General features: G+C 37.1%; 1 protein-coding gene across 1 annotated transcript in view; it reads left to right on the plus strand.

Annotated features, from left to right (window-relative positions):
- Positions 1–16,040: 16,040 nt before the first annotated feature.
- TXNDC15 (thioredoxin domain containing 15) overlaps positions 16,041–20,196 on the plus strand; it is a 24,622-nt gene continuing 20,466 nt past the window's right edge. The window contains exon 1 of the mRNA XM_044661923.1: positions 16,041–16,116. Within this exon, the coding sequence (XP_044517858.1) occupies positions 16,050–16,116 (67 nt within the window). The 5' untranslated portion in view covers positions 16,041–16,049. The remainder of the gene's footprint in view (positions 16,117–20,196) is intronic.

The following is a 20,196-nucleotide window of genomic DNA, read 5'->3' on the forward strand; positions in this document are numbered from 1 at the left end:
AACCACCAGGGATCATTATCTTAGAATTGTTCTGGTATTTTTTCCCTTTGAAGTCATCTGAGTATTTTAGTCTAGATCAAATTAAAAGCCCAGCTACCTCTTCCTAAGTGCTTAAGTAGCAGGAGCTTATAGGGAACACTGGTTAGTATGTGTGTTCTCTATGAGTCCTGAAGTATCCAATAAGAAGTCATTCATAAATTATGATGGTGTTGACTTTTTAGCCCAGCTGGGAGCTATTTAATGGCTTTTGTGTTCTTTTTGTCATATAACAAAATGGATAATAATAATTTAAAGGCATTGTTAGCCCTCAGAATGCAGGTGGTGTATGGTGCCAGATGTAAAGTGCCTGATGATAGATAGCTCATTATGATTTATTCATAGAAGACTTCAACTTTCTTGTGAAGAAATAATGTTAGTTGAGAGGTTGTTACTGAGGTATTTTGATGGTTATACCTCAGTTACTCTCCTGACTAGGCCAGAACACACAATTAGTTTGGAGAGCAAGGGTTTCTATAAAAATATATTTATTTGTGTAAAATAAGTATAAAAAGATAACAAATAGGGATTCCCTATCAGACTAAGGCTTTTCCTTCTTGTCTTCTAAGCTTTACTCCTTAGCAACTAACTAATAAAAAACCCAAAGAAAACGCTAATCTTGACTAATCTTATCACTAAGAAAAACTATTAACATATATATATATATATATATATACCTTGCCTCCAAGTTACTTGGCAATGAAGAAAATCTCAAATTGCCAGCAAAGCAAAGGTCTTTACTCACTGTCTGTCTTCTTGGTGTTTTCTTAAGACAGGAACCAGGAAAACTTTGAGTTGGTTCAAATCTCTCTCAGACCAAAGATGGCCTGGGAAAGGAGTCCAAGCTTAATCTTAAAACCAGTTTAAGATTTTGCTGCCAAAAAAATCTTCCTGGGAATCAGCTTTCCTTCTCTCTTCTTGAAATATCAGCAGTGGGGACAAAACCAGGTTTAAGTCTCTCTGACTCGGGGGTCGGGGGGGGGGGTGGAGGTGGGGGAGGTGTGGGGGGGAACACAGCTCCACCTCCAAACAGTCCAGACCAAGTCAGCTCAGTCCAAATTGCCTTTCAGCCAGCCAGTGTTTTCAACTGCCAGTAAAAGAACTGTGGATGCCCCACATTCCAAACCCTTGACATAGCTATTCTAATCTTCATGAGGACTTACAGAGCTTACAAAATCCTTTGTAATTTCTTAATTTATTAATCTAAAACCTATCCCTACATTTGCCATATGTCACAGAGGTTCAGAGCAAATGGAACAACTTGGAAGAGCATGCTATAACTATGCCTTTATTTGAATTTGAGGTGTTTAGTGAGTAAAAGAAATCCATACTTTTTCAGGTGATAACTTTTTTAAAAATTTAATTAAAATTTTTTTTTTTTACCAATTACATGTAAATACAAATTTCCACATAAGTTTTCCAAAGTTATATGTTCCAAATTGTCTTTCTCCTTCCTTTCCTCCCCCCTTCTGGAGTTGGCCAGCAATTCAGTCTGGGTTATACTTGTATTATCATGTATATATGCAAAACATAATAGATGATTACTTTCAAGGAAGAAAATATCCAGACCGTTGATAATATTCTTTTAGTGGCACCAAATAGATTTGTAAAACCAATAAAATAATCAAGGGATATTAAGAGAGATGAGTCTGGTATAGAAAATGTAGTCCCAATAATCCTTGGTATAGGTAACCTAATGTTAAGAAGTTGAGGCAGAAATTTTAGGCAGGTGTTGCAGGTACACAAATATGGTTCTGTTATGGTCTTCTAATTAAACTCTAATATCCTTTAAGTAGACTCCACCCAGACCCAGCTGGCTTCATCTCACTATTTGCATAGTGCTCTTTTTAGCTTTTTTTGATCCCTCTCATGTAGGACAATTATATCTCCTTTCTATAAAACATAATGTGGTGTGTTGTGGAAAATGCATTATTCTCAGTCTGAAAACCTTTATACCTCTTGTGCACAAGTAGTCACTGGGAATATAGCCTCTCCATTTCCCTTTGGAGATTTTGTTCCATTATTTGCAGCCACATGGCATCCTCAGGAAAATACAGATCTTTTAAAAAATGAGTTTTTGTGTTATAAAGCAGTTTGAAATGGTTTTAAGTGCAGTGTGGTTTCCTAAATGCATTCTTGCAACTCTTTATTATTCGGTTATAGGCCCAGGTTTATCTATAAACCTTGTCCAAAGTAAATGACACTGAAACTAATTTAGTGAGTGAACTGACCATCAGGCAGTAGAGCTTAGTCTAAGCAATAGACAACACTATCATCCATTTAGTTTTTCTTGTACAGATTGTTAGGGCTGACCTGTCTTGAATGGTTATAGATTTCATAGAGGAGTCCCTGTAACATATGTGGGATTGATGCAATTAGTATTATCATTTGCAGACTGGTGCATCTGGGAGAATTTATCATATTCTTCCTTTAGGATTCTGCATGATATCTTCTATGACTTAGCTGAATTACATTTGGAAAACATACATTTGTTTTTATACCTTGCTTGGTCAGAATTGGTGAACAAAGTTGTCTTTGCATTTGCTTCTACCAAAGTATCATCTATACTTTTGACTATGCATAAGACACCTCAAGGGGCAGCTTGATATAATATTTATAAAGCTGGCATGGGGGTCAGGAAATTTGGCTTCAATTTTTCTCTCTAAAACACGCTGGCTTTGTAATCCTGGGCAAATCACTTTTGCTCTCAGTGCTCCTGGTAACTCTTTAAGGCTTTTAAGTTGCCCAGAAAGCGCCAGTCTGCATTTATAGAGGAAGTTCTTCATTAGGAGCTACAGTCATTATCTTGTTAGAATAGAGACATCAAATTAAGACCATATTTTGCTGTGAAATCCTTTTAATAATCAACAGATAATAAATATATCTTTTAACTGCTCAATTGAATGAGTATATTTGCTATAGAAAAAATATTTACAAAAGCCTTGTTCTTATATTTTTCATAGAGATTTCAGAGGCAACATTTGATTTTAATATAATTTTCTAGTCAGTAAGAAATTTGACTAATGCCATATTTTTGAGACCTGAATTTAGGAGTATATTCTTTCAGTGTTTATTGAGTCTAATTTGATTTATCTTTGTTATTTCTAAGATCTTTCTTAGAACTAGAATTTTTCATCCATGAAACTTTTACTGAGCATGTACTAGGTATAGCACCTAACTTTTTTCTTAGCGAAAGGTTTCATTTTTTTCTCTGCTACTATGTAATCCTTCCTTCCTACCTCCCTTCCTTCCTTGCTTGCTTTCTTCCTTCATTCCTTCCTTCCTTCCCTCCCTCCCTACCTCATTCCCTCCCTTCCTCCTTTCTTTCTTTCCCTTCCTCCTCCCTCCAGAGCTAGGAAGTGTCTGAGGTCACATTTGAACCCAGACCTTCCTGACTCAGGCCTGGTCCTCTATCTACTATGCTACCTAGCTGCCTGTGACTAGTAAAACTTTTAATGCACTCTCCTTGTAAGAAGGAATTATTTCATTTTTGGTATTTGTATTCCTAGTGTCTAGCACAGTACATAGTAGATAGCACATAGTAGATTCTTTATAAATAATTGTTGATTATTGTAATGCCCTCTTAAATTGTACATCTAGAATTGGAAGAGACCTTAGTACTGTGACAGAATCAAAGATGAATATTTGTAACCTTCCCCTTAAGGAGCTTATATTCTAATAGTAGAGCTTATAATTTGTTGGATAATAATGATTACTCATCTTTATACTTCTTGTAAGTTTGCAAAAATCTTTGTCTAAGACAAGACAAGTGAAGTAAGTAGTGCAGGTATTAACCTCATTTTGCAGATGAAGAAACTGGATTCTAAGACCATTACTGTCTCACAGCTCAAAAATCATAACCAAGACTTAATATATTTGTTGAATCCAGAAAAAAATTGTCACTGATCTTCCAGGTCACAAATCCCTTTGAGCTAATGAGCTTCAGAATATAATAATATTGTCTGTGGAATGTTGTAATTTGTAGGATTTGCCTCTTGTCTAGGCAGTTGAGAATCCAAAAGAAGTCAAGCCAGTATCACAAAATATTCTCCTCTTTGGTAAGTGGTATTTGGTCTGGGGACTGCTGGTATGGAATTGGGGTAGGGAGTACATAAAGGCATAGCAATATCTTTAAACTACTAGACTGGTAAGAAAGATAATTTAAAATTAAATGTCTATTATGAAGTATGCTAACCTAAAGTTATAATGCTTACCATAGGACTTGACACTGAAGATGTAAAATATCTTATCATTTTCTACCTTCTAATACTTAATATTTTAAAATTATTACTTTGCATAGTACTTAAATTTTTTATTTTTTAACCTGAAAACCTTTATTTAATTAATTAATTTGGAGCAGGTTTTCCATGATTACATAATTTATGTTCTTTCCCTCCCCTCCTTCCACCCCCTCCCATAGCCAATGAGCAATTCCACTGGATTTTATACATGTGTCTTTAATTCATTTTTTTAATTTGAAAATTTTTATTTAATTAATTATTTTGGGGTATTTTTCCATGGTTATATGCTTCATGTTCTTTCCCATAGTATTTAAAATTAATCCTTTATATGTAGGATTATCACACCAATGTCTTCAAAATGCTATCTACTGGAAAGACTATTTCTTTCACACTCTGAGGCTGAATGGGAATATTGGAAAAAATTCCAACTTCTGTTAGAGCTATACCTGGAAGCTCAATGATTCTCCAGAAGGAAATCATATTAATAGAAAGAAAAGGGAGTCTATCTCCATCAGATCACAGCCCTATAATTTCAAAAATTGTCCCATGATTGGTAACTAAAATGGTTACTTTGGTTTGGATATACAAAAGCCATTAAGAATGTAGATTTAGTTTTGTTTTTTTTTTTAAACCTTTGTACTTCGGTGTATTGTCTCATAGGTGGAAGATTGGTAAGGGTGGGCAATGGGGGTCAAGTGACTTGCCCAGGGTCACACAGCTTGTAGATTTAGTTTTAATAAGAGCATGATCACCCAAGTAGATAGTCCCTTAATTACCACTTTTAATAGGAGCATTTTCAACAAAAATCTAATCAGGAAGAAATAGAAAATTAGTACAAAAACCCATATATTTGGTCAGTATTTGAGTGCCTCATTATTGGAAATTGCATTGAATTTAAAGCATTGATAATGATAGGTTCAAATCATAACAGAATTTGTTGAACTTATTATCTTAATAAGTATTGAATAAGTTTGATAGGTCATACAACACAACATATACTGTAAACTACAAAGTACCTATAGTCTAAAGTAAGTTCTGGGGGCAGCTGGGTAGGGTAGCTCAGTGGATTGAGAGCCAGTTCTAGAGATGGGAGGTCCTAGGTTCAAATCTGGCCTCAGACACTTCCCAGCTGTATGACCCTGGGCAAGTCACTTGACCCCCATTGCCTACCGTTACCACTCTTCTGCCTTCGAGCCAATATACAGTATTGACTCCAAGACGGAAGGTAAGGGTTTAAGAAAAAAAAATAAAGTTCTACCAAGAATTTACAAAAGCCTAAGGATGAATAACTCATTTTTATTTATCATTTATTTCTTGTAATGTGCTAGGCACTGTACTATGTAGTGGGGATGTAAGACAAAAGAAATAGATCCTGTCTTCAAGGAGCTTACTAATGTTAGAGACACATACAGGCATATACAAAATCCATGCAAAATATATACAACATAACTTTTGACGGGGAGCCCTCATGCAGAAGGTGATAATTGAATTTGAGACTTGAGGAAGTCATGGATTTGAAGAGATGAAGTTGAAGAGGTAAGGTCTAGGCATGGAGGTGGGGTGGGACAGACTGGATAGCCAGTGCAAAGGCATGGCAGATGAAATGCATTTTGTTAGGAACAGCAATGCCACTTCACTAGATTGTTGAGTGCAGGGAGGGGAGAAATAAAGAAAATTGTTCAACCTTAGATTCCTCATCTGAAGTACAACAGTGATTTTATACAACAAAAATTTTAGACTGATCAAATAATTTATATATTTTATTGATAGTTATTACAGCTACAAAGTATTTCAGAATTCTTAATGAATTTCTATCAGATCAGTTAACTCATCTGTGGTATAAAAGATATTCTAAAATTTCCCAAAGGATATAATGAGGGTGAACAATTTGTCAGCATTTCATTTAACAAATATTTAAATACCAATTATGTGCAAGGCCCTGACATTTCTTAAGTGGACGCCTTGGCCATGCCTTCACCTATTCCTGTGGTGAGGTGGCCTCCCAGGATTCATCATCACTACTTTGACCTCAGGAGGGATCTTGCCCAGCCTGCCCCCCTCAGTAGAACTAATGATATTCTACCTGGTCTCATTCTCCACTGGTTAGCATACTAACTCTGTCATATACTCTGTCATAATCTTCCTATCTCAGTAATTCTGAACCCTTGATTGCTGATCTTTACAAGTCCTGTTCCTCTTTACCACTTGCCTTTTTGCTTACTCTTCTTTCAGTTTTTTCCTTTAAATTTCACACTCCAGATCTGCCTTCACTGTATGCTATGCTCTCTGAAATGCCTACTTCATAATTAACAAATTTGTTTTCATATTAAACCTGTTTTCTTTCTCCTGCCACCTTCTGGAACTTATGATTTCCTTTTGATATCACTACATCCCTAGCCACTTAAGTACTGGTTGCACTTCCTTTCCCCTAAATCAAGCAAGTTTCCCCATTTTGTCCCCACTCTCACTAATCTTCAATTTCTCCCTGTCTACAGGCTGCTTTCCTGCAGCCTACAGCCATAGCTGTATCTCTCCCTTCTTTAAAAACCCGCATTGTGTATATCCTTACTAGCTAGTGTGTATATGTGTGAATAATATATATCTACATCTATCTATATATATATATATATACACATATGTATAATAGAAATTTCTCTCTTTAGTACCAAATATTTGCCTTTTTTTCAATTCTCAACCTTCAAGACCTCTGTAGCTTGGATCATCCTTTTTTCCCCTTTTTTTATTTTTTAGAAAATTTTTCCATGGTTCCATGATTCATGTTCTTACTCTCCCCTTCAAGCCCCCTCCCCCCATGGTTTTAACATGTGTCATTGTTGATCACCCTTTTCTTGATGCCTTTTTCTTTAGGTTTTCATGACACTGTTCTCTTCTCATTCTTCTCTTTCCTGGCCGATTTTTCTTTCTATCTCCTTTGCTGGATCTTCATTCAGGCTGTAACTGCTTACCATGGATGATCTCAAGGATCTGTCATGAGCCCTCTTCTCTTCTATATTTTATTTGGTGATCTCATCAGCTTCTGTAGATTTGATTATCAACTATGCATATAATTCTTAGATCTCTTTAGTCAGCCTGGACCCCTGTCTTGTGACATCTTGAGCTAGATACCCCATAGATATCTGAAACTCAATATGTCTTAAACTAAATTTATTATCTTTTCCCCATGAATTTTCCCCTTTCCTTACTTTCCCATGATTATTGAGGGCACCACCAATGAAGCCATCTAGGTTTGTCACCTAGGTATCATCTTCAACATCTCTTTCCCTCTATATTGAATCAGTTGCCAGATCCTTTAATTTCTACCTTTCTAACATCCCTCACATGTTTCTCTTCTCATTTGATATTACTACCACCTTAGTGTATTTAGACTATTAACTCATTCTTGAATTGTTACAATAACTTCCTGCTCAAGTCTCTTCTTGATCCAGTCCATCCTCCATGCAGCTATCAAAGTGCTCTTCCTAAAGTGCAGGTCTGACTATGTAATTATTCAGTACATGCCAGTGAATCTGTTGCCTCTAGGATCAAATATAAAAATCCACTGTTTGCCTTTTTAGAGCCTTTCATAATTTTGCCCCTTCCTACCTTTACAGTCTTCTTTTATGTTACTCCCTTACTAATACTGTTTGATCTAGTAACACCGGCTTCCCTTGTTTCTTTCACACAAGACACTTTATCTCCTCACTGTGAGTTTTCATTGCCTGGAACTCTTTGTCTCTTTCTTCTGACTTCAAGTCTCAACTAAAATACCACTTTTGGAAGAAGCCAGTCCTAAGCCCTCCTTAATCCTTCCTAAAATCCTTTTCTCTGAGATTATCTTCAATTTATCCTCTGTATCTTATTTGTACATCATTGTTCTCAGGTTCTTTCTCTCCATTAGATTTTGAGCTATTTGAGGTTAATCACTATTTTTACCTTTATTTATATTCTCAGTGCTTAGTACATGTCTGGCCAATAAATGCTTAATAAATGCTTGTTTATTTGACTTAAATCACCAGTCGTGAGTTAATATACTCCTTTCTCCTCATTGCCACTTAGAGATTCTCTTATTATGACCATTCATCAGCCTCTCCTTTGAGTTCATACTATTCAAAGTTATCACCCAATTCCCATGTTCTATTTATAGATTTTATATATTTATAACTTTTATTTTTACATATCACTTCATCTTGGCTATCCACAGAAATGGCCATATCTTTGTGCCATAAGTTTCACTCGTGTTCATGAACTCTTAATTCCTTTATCTGATCATAATCTTTTATCATTCCATCTCTATGCCTTGCAACTCTTAACATTTTCCTTCATTTTCACTATGATTTCTACTTCTTTTTTTTTCCCCCCCAAATTATCACCCTTGGTCTGGCTATACTCTTCTTCCATATCTCAATCTCTTGTTGATAGAGAAAGCTTCCCAAGTTCTCCTTCTTCTTTGCTCATCTCACATCAATTCCTCCTTCTTCTCACTATCTCCTTCTTTACTCCTATCTTAAAGAATAAAATATAGAGTACACTGGCCCTTATAGCTCCTTCTGATCTTTCCAGTCTGTTACATTTTGTTCTCCTCTCTATTACTCTATCTTCCAGCCATATTGGCCTATGTGCTGTTCCTCAAATTCTCCACTCCCTCTCTTGAAAGCCTTTTTACTGATTGTCCCTTATGCCCAGAATTCCCCTTTCATCAGAAGCCCAGCTTGCTTCAAGATTAATTTCAAATCTTACCTTCTGTAGGTAGCCTTTCCCAGTCTCCCCTCCCCTAAATATGTTTACCTATTGCCTTCCTTCAGAAATTACCATCCATTTGCACTGAATCTATGTTTACACATCTTTACACACACACACACACACACCCACACACACACGTACACCTCCCCCACTAATTTCTAGTTCCTGATAGTAATTTTTCTCATTATTGTAAATAATTTTTTTTGTTGTAGTACTTGTTTCAGAATGCTTCTTTTCTAAAACAAATATATTTGGATGATTATGAACTATTGTAATTTTGTAACTGTTTCCTTCTTGTTTCAGTTGAGTTCCCTAATTTTATGATGCTATGAAAGGAGTATTTCATACTTATGAAATCCTGGTTTATGGGTATATTATGATCCATTGCAACAAACCATTCCTACCATGTGTGGTAGGAAAGAGGCTTCATGGCATAGTACATAGAAGTCTGGTCTTTAAGCCAGGATAATATGTATTTAAAGTCTGACTGTCATATACTAGTGGTGACCCTGATCAGTGCTCTAGGCATCTCTTTAAGAATAGTAAATTGAATAGGATATATTAGACTACACTGATTATACTTATGAAATCACAAATCCTCCCCTCAACCACCAAAAAAAAAAAAAAGATGTGATAAAGAGATAGCAATAAAGTTAACTTATGTTTCACAATTTCTTTTCTAACATACTATTTCAGTACCTTAAGATGGTATGGTATGGAGATGATTCTGGGTCTTCAAAGGATATGCCATAGGAATGAAAGGCTCTGGCAAGTCCTAACAAGTGGGAAAGGCTTCAAATACAATTCACCAATGGACTGTATGTTTTGTTCTATGAATAGCTTATTTAAGTTTTAAAAAATCTATCACCAGTTTTGGATGGTAAGTGATAATTTTTTTTGGCAATAACTACTAAGAAACCTGTCCACTGTGGTATGTATAATAAGGCTTGTAATCTGCATAAATTGAGGGTATTACAATTTATATAGAAGAAATACCTGATCTAGTGAAAGAAAAATCTTATCATTATAGCAGAAGTATTGACAAAATTAGGGGAAACTCTTCATTTAGGTCAAGTAGTTGCCATTTACTTGTTCATGAATTCCTTGGGGATTTATGATGATAGTCCAAGGGCTCTACACTAAAAATTCCTTATTGGCACCTCAAGCAATGAATAATTGCCCAATTATGTTACAATTATATTTTTCCTCTGTGACAACAAGCATGTGCATGTTTGAATCATTATAGGCTTGTTTCTGCAGCAATTAGAAGTTGTTATGATCATGTGCACAATAATCTTAGTTTTTGTGCAGCAATTACATCAAATTCCGAGTGCTTCTGACAATATGTTCTTATAGTTTCTTTATGTCATCAAATTCTTTCCAAACTGCCACAAATTTTACCACTTGAGCACTAACCAATTCCTAACAAATGATCAGATGTGTATACACAACCTCATTTGCCTTCTCTACACTGAACCAGTCCATCATTTCTCTCTGTTAGCATGTAATTGTTCCTCATCAGCAGTGTAATCATGTATTTAAGATGTTATGAATGTTTCAATTTTTGAAGTACAAATGTTAGTCTGTTTGAAAATAATGGTCACTGGGCATGAGCATTATAAGCCATCTTGAAATCATCACAGACCATCAGTAATGTTCTGTAGAAACAAACCTTATATTGCCTCTCATTGCATTATTAAGGCTATTTACCTATTTAAACTTCATTCTTCACTTATGTTACTATGCTTATATCTGGCAGATTTTCACGTGAATTGATTGGCAACATTGGTGACATTGATCATTAGTTTCTTTGAGAATATAGCTGGTATGCCAGTGATAAAAGAGAAGAAAGTCACTTCAGAAGATTTTTCTTTCCTTCTGAAGATTAGTTTATATATAAACATTTATTAAAATCAGGCAATGTATACAACTTAACCTTAAATACATTTATCATTTAATATAGAACTTGTCAGTAGCCTTTATACTGGCTAATAAAATAGTAAATATTTTATATTGTAATAGAAATTTTATATTGTAACATAGTAAATATTTTATATTGTTCACTAGCTATTTTTACTGATTAGTTAGGTGGTTAAAAATAAAGAAATATCCATCTCCAGTAAGAGAAATCGTCAATTCTCCATTTTTCTATTTCATGTTCATATGAGTGAGCATTTAATTTTATTCTTGTTTTTTTTTTTTAATTTTTTTTAAACCCTTAACTTCTGTGTATTGGCTCCTATGTGGAAGAGTGGTAAGGGTAGGCAATGGGGGTCAAGTGACTTGCCCAGGGTCACACAGCTGGGAAGTGTCTGAGGTCAGATTTGAACCTAGGACTTCCTGTCTCTAGGCTGAGCTCTCAATCCACTGAGCTATCCAGCTGCCTCTTTATTCTTGTTTTAAATCAAAATACAAAAATAAATTTGAAGAAACAGATTTAAGACTGCTTGATGGTAAACCAAATATTACAAACCTTTGTTCAAATAAAAGTCTAATATTAAAATTAAGCATATATGATTTTCACATTATGTTAAACATATTTGAAATTGGAAGTTATTTCATTAAGGTTATTTCTTGTCAACAAAATTTATAAAATAATTTTAATATTAAGTATTGCAGATAACAGTAATAAGCATACAATGAATCACTTCTTTAAATCCTTATAGCATGTCCCACATAAAATATTTGTACTTATTTTGTAGTTAGTTTTATTATTTAATAGATTTTTCATAACTATAGATAGAATAACAGTTTATATTATAATTATATAAGCTTTAATGTGGAGCTCTTTTGGGTAAAAGTTATTAATTTTATTGCCATCATTTAATAAATAAATATAAAATAATAGTATATTAAATTACAAAAGGTTAGGGGGCAGCTGGGTAGCTCAGTGGATTGAGAGCCAGGCCTAGAGATGGGAGGACCTGGGTTCAAATCTGGCACACTTCCCAGCTATGTGACCCTGGGCAAGTCACTTAACTCCCATTACCTAGCCCTTACTACTCTTCTGCCTTGGAACCAATACGCAGTATTGATTCCAAGACAGAACGTAAGGGTTTTAAAAAAATTACAGAAGGTTCACACACTTGAAACAAGTTCTTAGAACAAAAATATTGTGATCTGCTGAATTAGATGAACATAAATTTTTCTTTAGTTTGACTTAAGGAATCAATTCTCTAAATACAAACCATTTTCAAATTGGATATCTTTTTTTGCCTTTAAAGCTCAAAAAGAGAGCTCATATTAAAATCATTATATAAAAACCTAGAAAGGGGACAAATGAAAGAACAAAATTTATTTGTACTTACACATTCTCAATATTCACCATGTACAACATATTAAAGTTGTATAGCACAATCTTCGGTGCACATAACATTTTAATAGTTTATAGATTTAATTTCAGCCAACATTAAAGCATGTCTCCTGCCAATTTTTCAGAAATTGCTGCAGATAATAATAATGAAAATCTGCTCAAATCTACCTAATGCCCTAATATCTTTTCTGGCAAGTGCTTCTGCCACCTGGTGGCCAAGTTTATAAATATCGAAGACAGCTTCAGTATTTTTTTTAAAGCATTTATTAAATACTAACAACCCTGGGCTCTTTAACTGCAGTCTCTACTTGTCTAAATTAACAAGGGATAAAAATATAGAGGGAAATGGAAAATACAAAAGGAAGTATGAGCAACCACAAGTTTCAGAGAGTCTCTTCAGTCATTTCTGATTCTTTGTGACCTGGTGAACCATACCATGGGCTTTTCTTGGCAAAGATACTGGAGTGGTTTGCCATTTCCTTCTCCAGTAGATTAGGGTAGAGGTTAAGTGACTTGCGCCCCCCCCCCCCCCCTCACACAGCTAGTAAGTTTCTAAGCTTGGAACTGAAGTCAGATCTTCCCCATCTTCCTGTCTACTGTGCCATCACTTTGACACTATAGGAGGTAAAATTTTCAGGTATGGAAAAAAAGATTCTTGAACTGAGTCATGTATAGGGAGAGTACATAAAAGAGCAAGGATGAAAATATGCTGTAATTCATGAAGTTATGTAGCAGTAACAATCCTGAATGTAATAAATTTAAATTCTGGACTTTTGAATAAAATTCTTGATACTTCTGGCTCAAAAGCACTCACTAATCATTGGGGCTCCTAAGTACTACAAAGTTTTGAGCATTGGCTATATACTACCTGTGTGTGAATATACTGGCTGATGGCACACTGTTAAGAATGCAAGAATTGGGAGACTTTATTTTATTTTATTTTATTTATTTTCTTTTTAAAACCCTTACCTTCCATCTTGGAGTCAATACTGTGTATTGCCTCCAAGGCAAAAGAATGGTAAGGGTAGGCAATGGGGATCAAGTGACTTGACCAGGGTCACACAGCTGGGAAGTGTCTGAGGCCAGATTTGAACCTAGGACCTCCCATCTCTAGGCCTGGTTTTCAATCCACTGAGCTACCCAGCTGCCCCTAGGGAGACTTTCCCTCTTCTTCCCCTTCCCACACCATAGAAGGAATCATCTGGCAAAATGTGTTAATTTTGTCTTGTGTTTCCACTTTCTTAGTTCCTTCTCTGGAGGTAAACATTTACAAGTTACATTCTTCAAATATTAAATCTATAACTACATATGATGTCTTGGATTGATTCTTTTTAATGGTCTATGTAGCTAATATTGAAATTTGCCATACTAAGAGTATGTTTGTAAAGAATTAAATTAAAAGTTTGACTAAATATATGAGAATTCTAAGATAATGCTGTGGTTGCCAATTTAAAAATATTATAGCTCAAGTAAAATTGACTTTTAAGTTTTATTTACAAAAAGGTGAAAAAAGTAAAAGTAGAGAAATGTCCAACATCCTCCAAGCTGAAAATTCAGGTTGAAGACCCCCTCCCGCCCTGGACAGGAAGTTCAGGACTTTTATAGTCCCTTTACCATGTCCCTACCTGTCCCTTCCTCCACTTTACAGGAGTGGGGACTGGGCAGTCTTTAAATTTGTTTAGCACTGCCCAGGGGGTGTTCATTCATTCTGGAGTTGTCACCCACTTTAGTAAGTGGCTTAGTGTTAAGTAGGGGTGTTTTCATTTTTATTGATTAATTTAAAAACAGTGAAGGGGGAAAGTTAATCCCATCTTCATATGTTAAAGGATATTATGGTTGCCCTTAATACATGATATCTACATAAAAGGTCTAGAGATAGAACATAATATCTGATTCTGTAGCCATTATATAGAATTTATTTAAATGCTTTTTGAATCCATTTGTATTTTTACCCTACACCTCTGGTTAGGGGCCAGATTTTATGAAGGTACTTTTTCTTGCCAAGAGTATGATGTATATTCTAAATCTTGGTCTTCTTTTTAGCAAATAAGTCTGTGTTCTATTCATTGTTTTTTTTTTTAATAAATTTTTTTTAAACCCTTGTACTTCGGTGTATTGTCTCATAGGTGGAAGATTGGTAAGGGTGGGCAATGGGGGTCAAATGACTTGCCCAGGGCCACACAGCTGGGAAGTGGCTGAGGCCAGATTTGAACCTAGGACCTCCTGTCTCTAGGCCTGACTCTCACTCCACTGAGCTACCCAGCTGCCCCTTCATTGTTTTTTAAACTTTGACTTTGTTATCTTTTATTTCTTTCCAGAGTTAAGAATCCTAAACTACTTAGATCTCTCCATTATTTTGATTATTTGTTTTTCTTTTGATTTTTTCCCTAGCACCATGAAGGACCTTTTAAAGGTGGTTTCCCTAAGACTCTCTCACCTTGATCCAGAGGTAGGGGGGTCTGTTTCTGAACTGATCTAAGGATTCTTGGCCTTTGTATTGCCTCTTTCCTGATCTTGGAATATATTCTTTATCTCATTCCTAGTTTCCTCCTAAAGAAACTACTTGGGTACAGGAACTTTCACATTTGTCTTTGTATCCTTTGCTCTTAGCAAAGTGCTTACCAAATATTGCTTGATGAAGAAATATTTAGAAGGAAAGGTGATTTAGAAGTGATTTGGCTGCTGTATTCCTTAGGGACTGGCAGCTTTCTGTATCCAGTCCCCAAAGAACTCCAACTTTGGATAAAGCAGGGAAAAGCCTCCCGTCTATGGACCTCTTAGGAGTAGCTAAGGAATCTGATTAGCAGGAATTTATATGAATAAAGCATTTATTAAGCACTTACTATATGTGAATTCTGTGTTAAGAGCTGAAGATACAAATAAATAAGTAAGGCAATACCTGCTTCCAAGGAGTATTTAAATGAGAGGCAATATGTGGAAAGCTTCAGCTCCAAGTCAAGGACACGTCCTCCACTTATTAGGGCAATGCAGATGGTGATGCTTCTTTTTAAATGTCATTTCGGCTGATAACATCTCACAGAATAGTGTCAGAGACTTTGGTGACATGAACTTTCTTTTGGCTGGGGACATTGGACTTACTGCATTGCTATTCCAAAGACTCTGTTTTAGGGGCTAAGGAAGGGAGAGAATGCTCCAGGTGGAGGTGACGGTTCACCTAGGTCCTAGGAGGTCTTGCTAGCCCGAGTTGGGGTGGTGGAGGGTGGGGCTAGGAAGTAGGCTCGCTGGTGCGGACTTTTGGTGGAGGTGGTTTGAACTCCCTCCCTGCTGCTTCAGCCGAGGCTGCCATGGAGGGTAGAAAACCAAAGTGGAAAGAGATTTATCCAGGTGAACCGAGGCCTACCCTCACCAGTTCACGGCCCTTTCCCAACACCATGGCCTTTTCGTGGCCATAGTCAGTACTGGAAGGGCCTGATCCCTAGTGCTTCTGGGATAAAGGCGCTGCGTCCGAAACCACCCACTTTCACTGTGCTCAGAATAAATACGTTCTCTACCTGGCAGGGACTCCCCTCCCCCACCACACCCAAGATGGCGGCTGAGGGTAGCAGCCAGCCGACTTCAAGATGGCTGCTAGTTCTGTCAGCTCCTCCCCTGGCTTTCCTTTTCTGGAGGCTGCAGAGCGAGCTCGGATTTAGAGCCCTATGACGCGGCCGCGCCTGCGCCTTGGTTGATCTGTGTGGCGGCTGCGCGGCGCCGCCGCTATGCGGCTCCTCCCGTGGTGGTTTCTGCTGCTGGGGGTTCTGTGGCCTGTGACGCTCGGCCTAGTCGGTGAGTCCCGACGTAGAGCTGGGCAAAGGTCTGGGAATAAGAAGCAGTTTGTCCCTGGGAGGGAAGTCAGCTGCCGGTTTCGGGGTCGGTGTTCCCTCTCAGTCTAGTCTCTGAGCAGTGGCTCTAGAGCGGTGGGGAGGAAGCCGCGGCCAAGCTTCCTTGGAGCACTTCCGCTGACCTCAGTTTCTCCAAATGTCTAGTGAGGGCTTTGGACCGGGCGGCTCTGCGACTTCACCCTGGCTTAAGCGCCCGCAGGGATGTACCGGGTGGAAGTAGGAGGTTCCCTGTTCCCACCCCCGCTTCCTCTTTATTCGGAATCGCTTCTCGGCGGTTCTGCTAGTTCAAATACAGCCACCGTTCAGCAGAGTTAGCGAATTAAAAAGTACAGAAATGCTAACATGTTTGTTGTTGTTGCTATAAGTGGAAAAAGTGGTTTCTGCAATCACTTTCGGGATCGAACAGGATTTGATAATAGGATCATAGAATTCAGAGCTGAAAGGAGCTTGAAATGATCATCTAGTCCTAGTAGCTTAGATGAACCAAAGTTTAAGTGACTTATGCAAGGTCGACTTTAAGTCATTAGCTTTGGTTTTTTTTTTTTTTTTTTTTTTTTTTTTTTAAACCCTTGTACTTCGGTGTATTGTCTCATAGGTGGAAGATTGGTAAGGGTGGGCAATGGGGGTCAAGTGACTTGCCCAGGGTCACACAGCTGGGAAGTGGCTGAGGCCGGGTTTGAACCTAGGACCTCCTGTCTCTAGGCCTGACTCTCACTCCACTGAGCTACCCAGCTGCCCCTTAAGTCATTAGCTTTGATCTTTACAGCGAATCCAAATTTCAACCATATGGGTTTTCCCTGAGCAGATTGCCCCTTCTCCACACAGCATGGTGTGTAAAGTACTGGATTTGGAGTCTTGGGACCAGAGTCCTGACCTTGCCACCTTATATTATTCGACTTTGGGGGAGCCCTGTTACTGGAGAAAGCATTGAGTAGGGAGCCAGATGACCTAGATTGAAGCCTCACCACTGACTTACTACCCTGGGGACCTGAGTCACAGTTTCTTTATTTGTGAAATAAGGAGTTTGGATTAGATGGCATCAGAATACCTTTCCAATTCCAGATCTAAGAGCCCCAAAAGCCATTTAAATGTTTCATTTTCTTCATTTGTAAAATGAAGGGCTGGGGGAGTATGGAATAGGTAACCCTTAATGTTTCTTCCACCTTTAAGCCTGATTCTTACTCTTTTTGATAATCACATTTTTTTTCATCATTTCTGGATGGAGACCCTATGTGTAAAAGACTTCATCTGTAAAATAGATGGTGAGGATTGGGATAAATGATCTCTGATCTCTTCTAGCTCTAAATTCTATGATCCATCAATCTTCTGAGCTACTACATTAATATTTGGAGGCTCTTGGCTTATGGAAACACTTTCATCCACCAGTAGTAGAAACTTCTACCACTGTTGAAGATGAACAATTCGTTTGTAATTTCCTTCATCTATGCAGATGGGCAACTCCTGTTAGAGAAATGCCTGAGTCTCTGAGAGATTAAGTGATTTTCTTATGGTTGCATTGGTAATATGTGACAAAGGCAGGTCTTGAACCCACCTGTTCATGACTCCAGTATTAGCACTTTCTCCACTATGCCCCAGGTTATTTCTTGATGTAAAATATTCAACACTGCTAACAGTCAAATAAGAATCACTTTAACCAGGGCAGAATACAGACTCTTGTTGCTTTAGTATCTTAATCTCACAGCAAGGTGCCTTGAATGCCAAACTTTGGATATTTTAGAGTTTTGTTTATTTTTGACAAGTACAAAAACAATTTATGATTTTGAATTTTATAACTATGCTTATTTGTGGTTAACATTTCTCCAGTGAGAATTTAGGTAAATTAAAATGTTCTCAAAGAAAAATCTATTGTTCTGAACCCAGTAGGGAGAAATGATCAGTTTTAAGTTCATATGATATAGGGGACCAGCCTCCTATATGATAAAAATGGGGGTTCTGAGTGGCGTTTACAGCGTCGGATTGATAAGACAGGAAAAAGAAAATGAGAACAACCAGACTAGTGGTTAGCCCATGCTGTTCCAAAATCTGTGGGCTTGGGAGTTTATTATATATTGGTTTCAAACAAAGAACACAGCTATGAAGGGGTAACAGATTATACATAACCCATTAAAGTCTAAAGAGTAAAGGTATAAGTACCAAGACAATGGCCAAATTCCAACCATCAATTAGTAGGGATAATTCTGGGAGAGGAAATATTTTTATGGAGATGCTCACTTATTGAGTTCTGTCTTCCAGGATTATAGGCACCTGGACAAATAAAGTCAAGACTAAAAGCGCCATACTTATCTAAGTATGCAGACTTATCTTAAGTAATGTTTGTTAGGGTTTAGGCTTCTTAATTATCAAGGAGAGGAATCATTAACTCAGTAGATGCTGGTCTGCCACTTCAAAGTTTTCCAATAAGAATTGTAAAAAAGGTGGGGATCAAAGACTGAGTCAAAAGAGGAGCCTCAGATTTTTATCTTAGATGGCCCATTCAGTCTGCATCCTGACATGCAGTGCAGAAAATCATACACACAGTTTTACTTGCCGATGATTTTGTAATGGGATCCAGATAAAATATCTGTTACAGACTCTGTTTCTCTAAATGACTCCTAATAGCCTTCTCGGAGGGATCAAGTTGGTTTTGGATTAACCTACCTGCTGGTACCAGAGCCTTTTGGGGCTCAGGTGACCAGGACCAAACACAAAGACTGCCTCAGCCTGGATTGGTCACGTAGGGAATCCAGATAACAGGCCCTAAATTTGATCCTATTTCTCCAAAGGCTTTAATACATAGAACGGCTTCCCACAATATGAGAATGGAATTTGTTATTTATTTTTAATCATCAAAACCCTGGGGAATCAGACTAGGGCTGAGACATTATGTGTAGAAGTTGTGAAATATCAGCATTTCTTTTTTTTTTTTGTTGGTTTCCCTCTACTGTCCAAATGTAGTTTTTTGGTGCTCCATTAATATAAAGAAACTAAGTGTAAGACCCTGGTGATTATTTGTAATTGTTACTTGAAAGACTGGCCTTGTTGAGTTCAAAGAAGTTCATCACCAGAAGGTTGACCATCAGGTAATTAATATTTTTAGTCTACAGCAAATCATGAAGTCTGGTCAGTCTCCCTCCAGTTTTTTGCCACTACAAAAAGCGCAGCTATAAATATTTTCGTACAAGTCTGTTTATCTATGATCTCTTTGGGGTACAAACCCAACAATGGTATGGCTGGATCAAAGGGCAGGCAGTCTTTTATAGCCCTTTGAGCATGATTCCAAATTGCCAGCCAGAATGGTTGGATCAGTTCACAACTCCACCAGCAATGCATTAATGTCCCAATTTTGCCACATCCCCTCCAACATTCATTACTCTCCCTTTCTTTCATTTTAGCCAATCTGCTAGGTGTGAGGTGATACCTCAGAGTTGTTTTGATTTGCATTTCTCTAATTATTAGAGATTTAGAACACTTTCTCATGTGCTTATTGATACTTTTGATTTCTTTACCTGAAAATTGCCTATTCATGTCTCTTGCCCATTTATCAATTGGGGAATGGCTTGATTTTTTATACAATTGCTTTAATTCCCTGTATATTTGAGTAATTAGACCCCTGTCAGAGTTTTTTGTTATAAAGATTTTTTCCCAATTTGTTGTTTCCCTTCTGATTTTGACTACATTGTTTTTGTTTGTACAAAAGCTTTTTAGTTTAATATAATCAAAACCATTTAATTTACATTTTGTAATTTTCTCTAACTCTTGCTTGGTTTTAAAGTCTTTCCTTTCCCAGAGATCTGACAAGTATACTATTCTGTGTTCACTTAACTTATTTATAGTTTCCTCTTTATATTCAAGTCATTCTCCCATTCTGAATTTATCTTGGTGTAGGGTGTGAGATGTTGATCTAAACCTAATTTCTCCCATATTGTTTTCCAAATTTCCCAGCAGTTTTTGTCAAATAGTGGATTCATGTCCCAAAAGTTGGGCTCTTTGGGTTTATCATACACTGTCTTGCTGATGTCATTTA

Source organism: Gracilinanus agilis, chromosome 2, assembly GCF_016433145.1.
Source record: "Gracilinanus agilis isolate LMUSP501 chromosome 2, AgileGrace, whole genome shotgun sequence".
Taxonomy (NCBI): Eukaryota; Metazoa; Chordata; class Mammalia; order Didelphimorphia; family Didelphidae; genus Gracilinanus; species Gracilinanus agilis.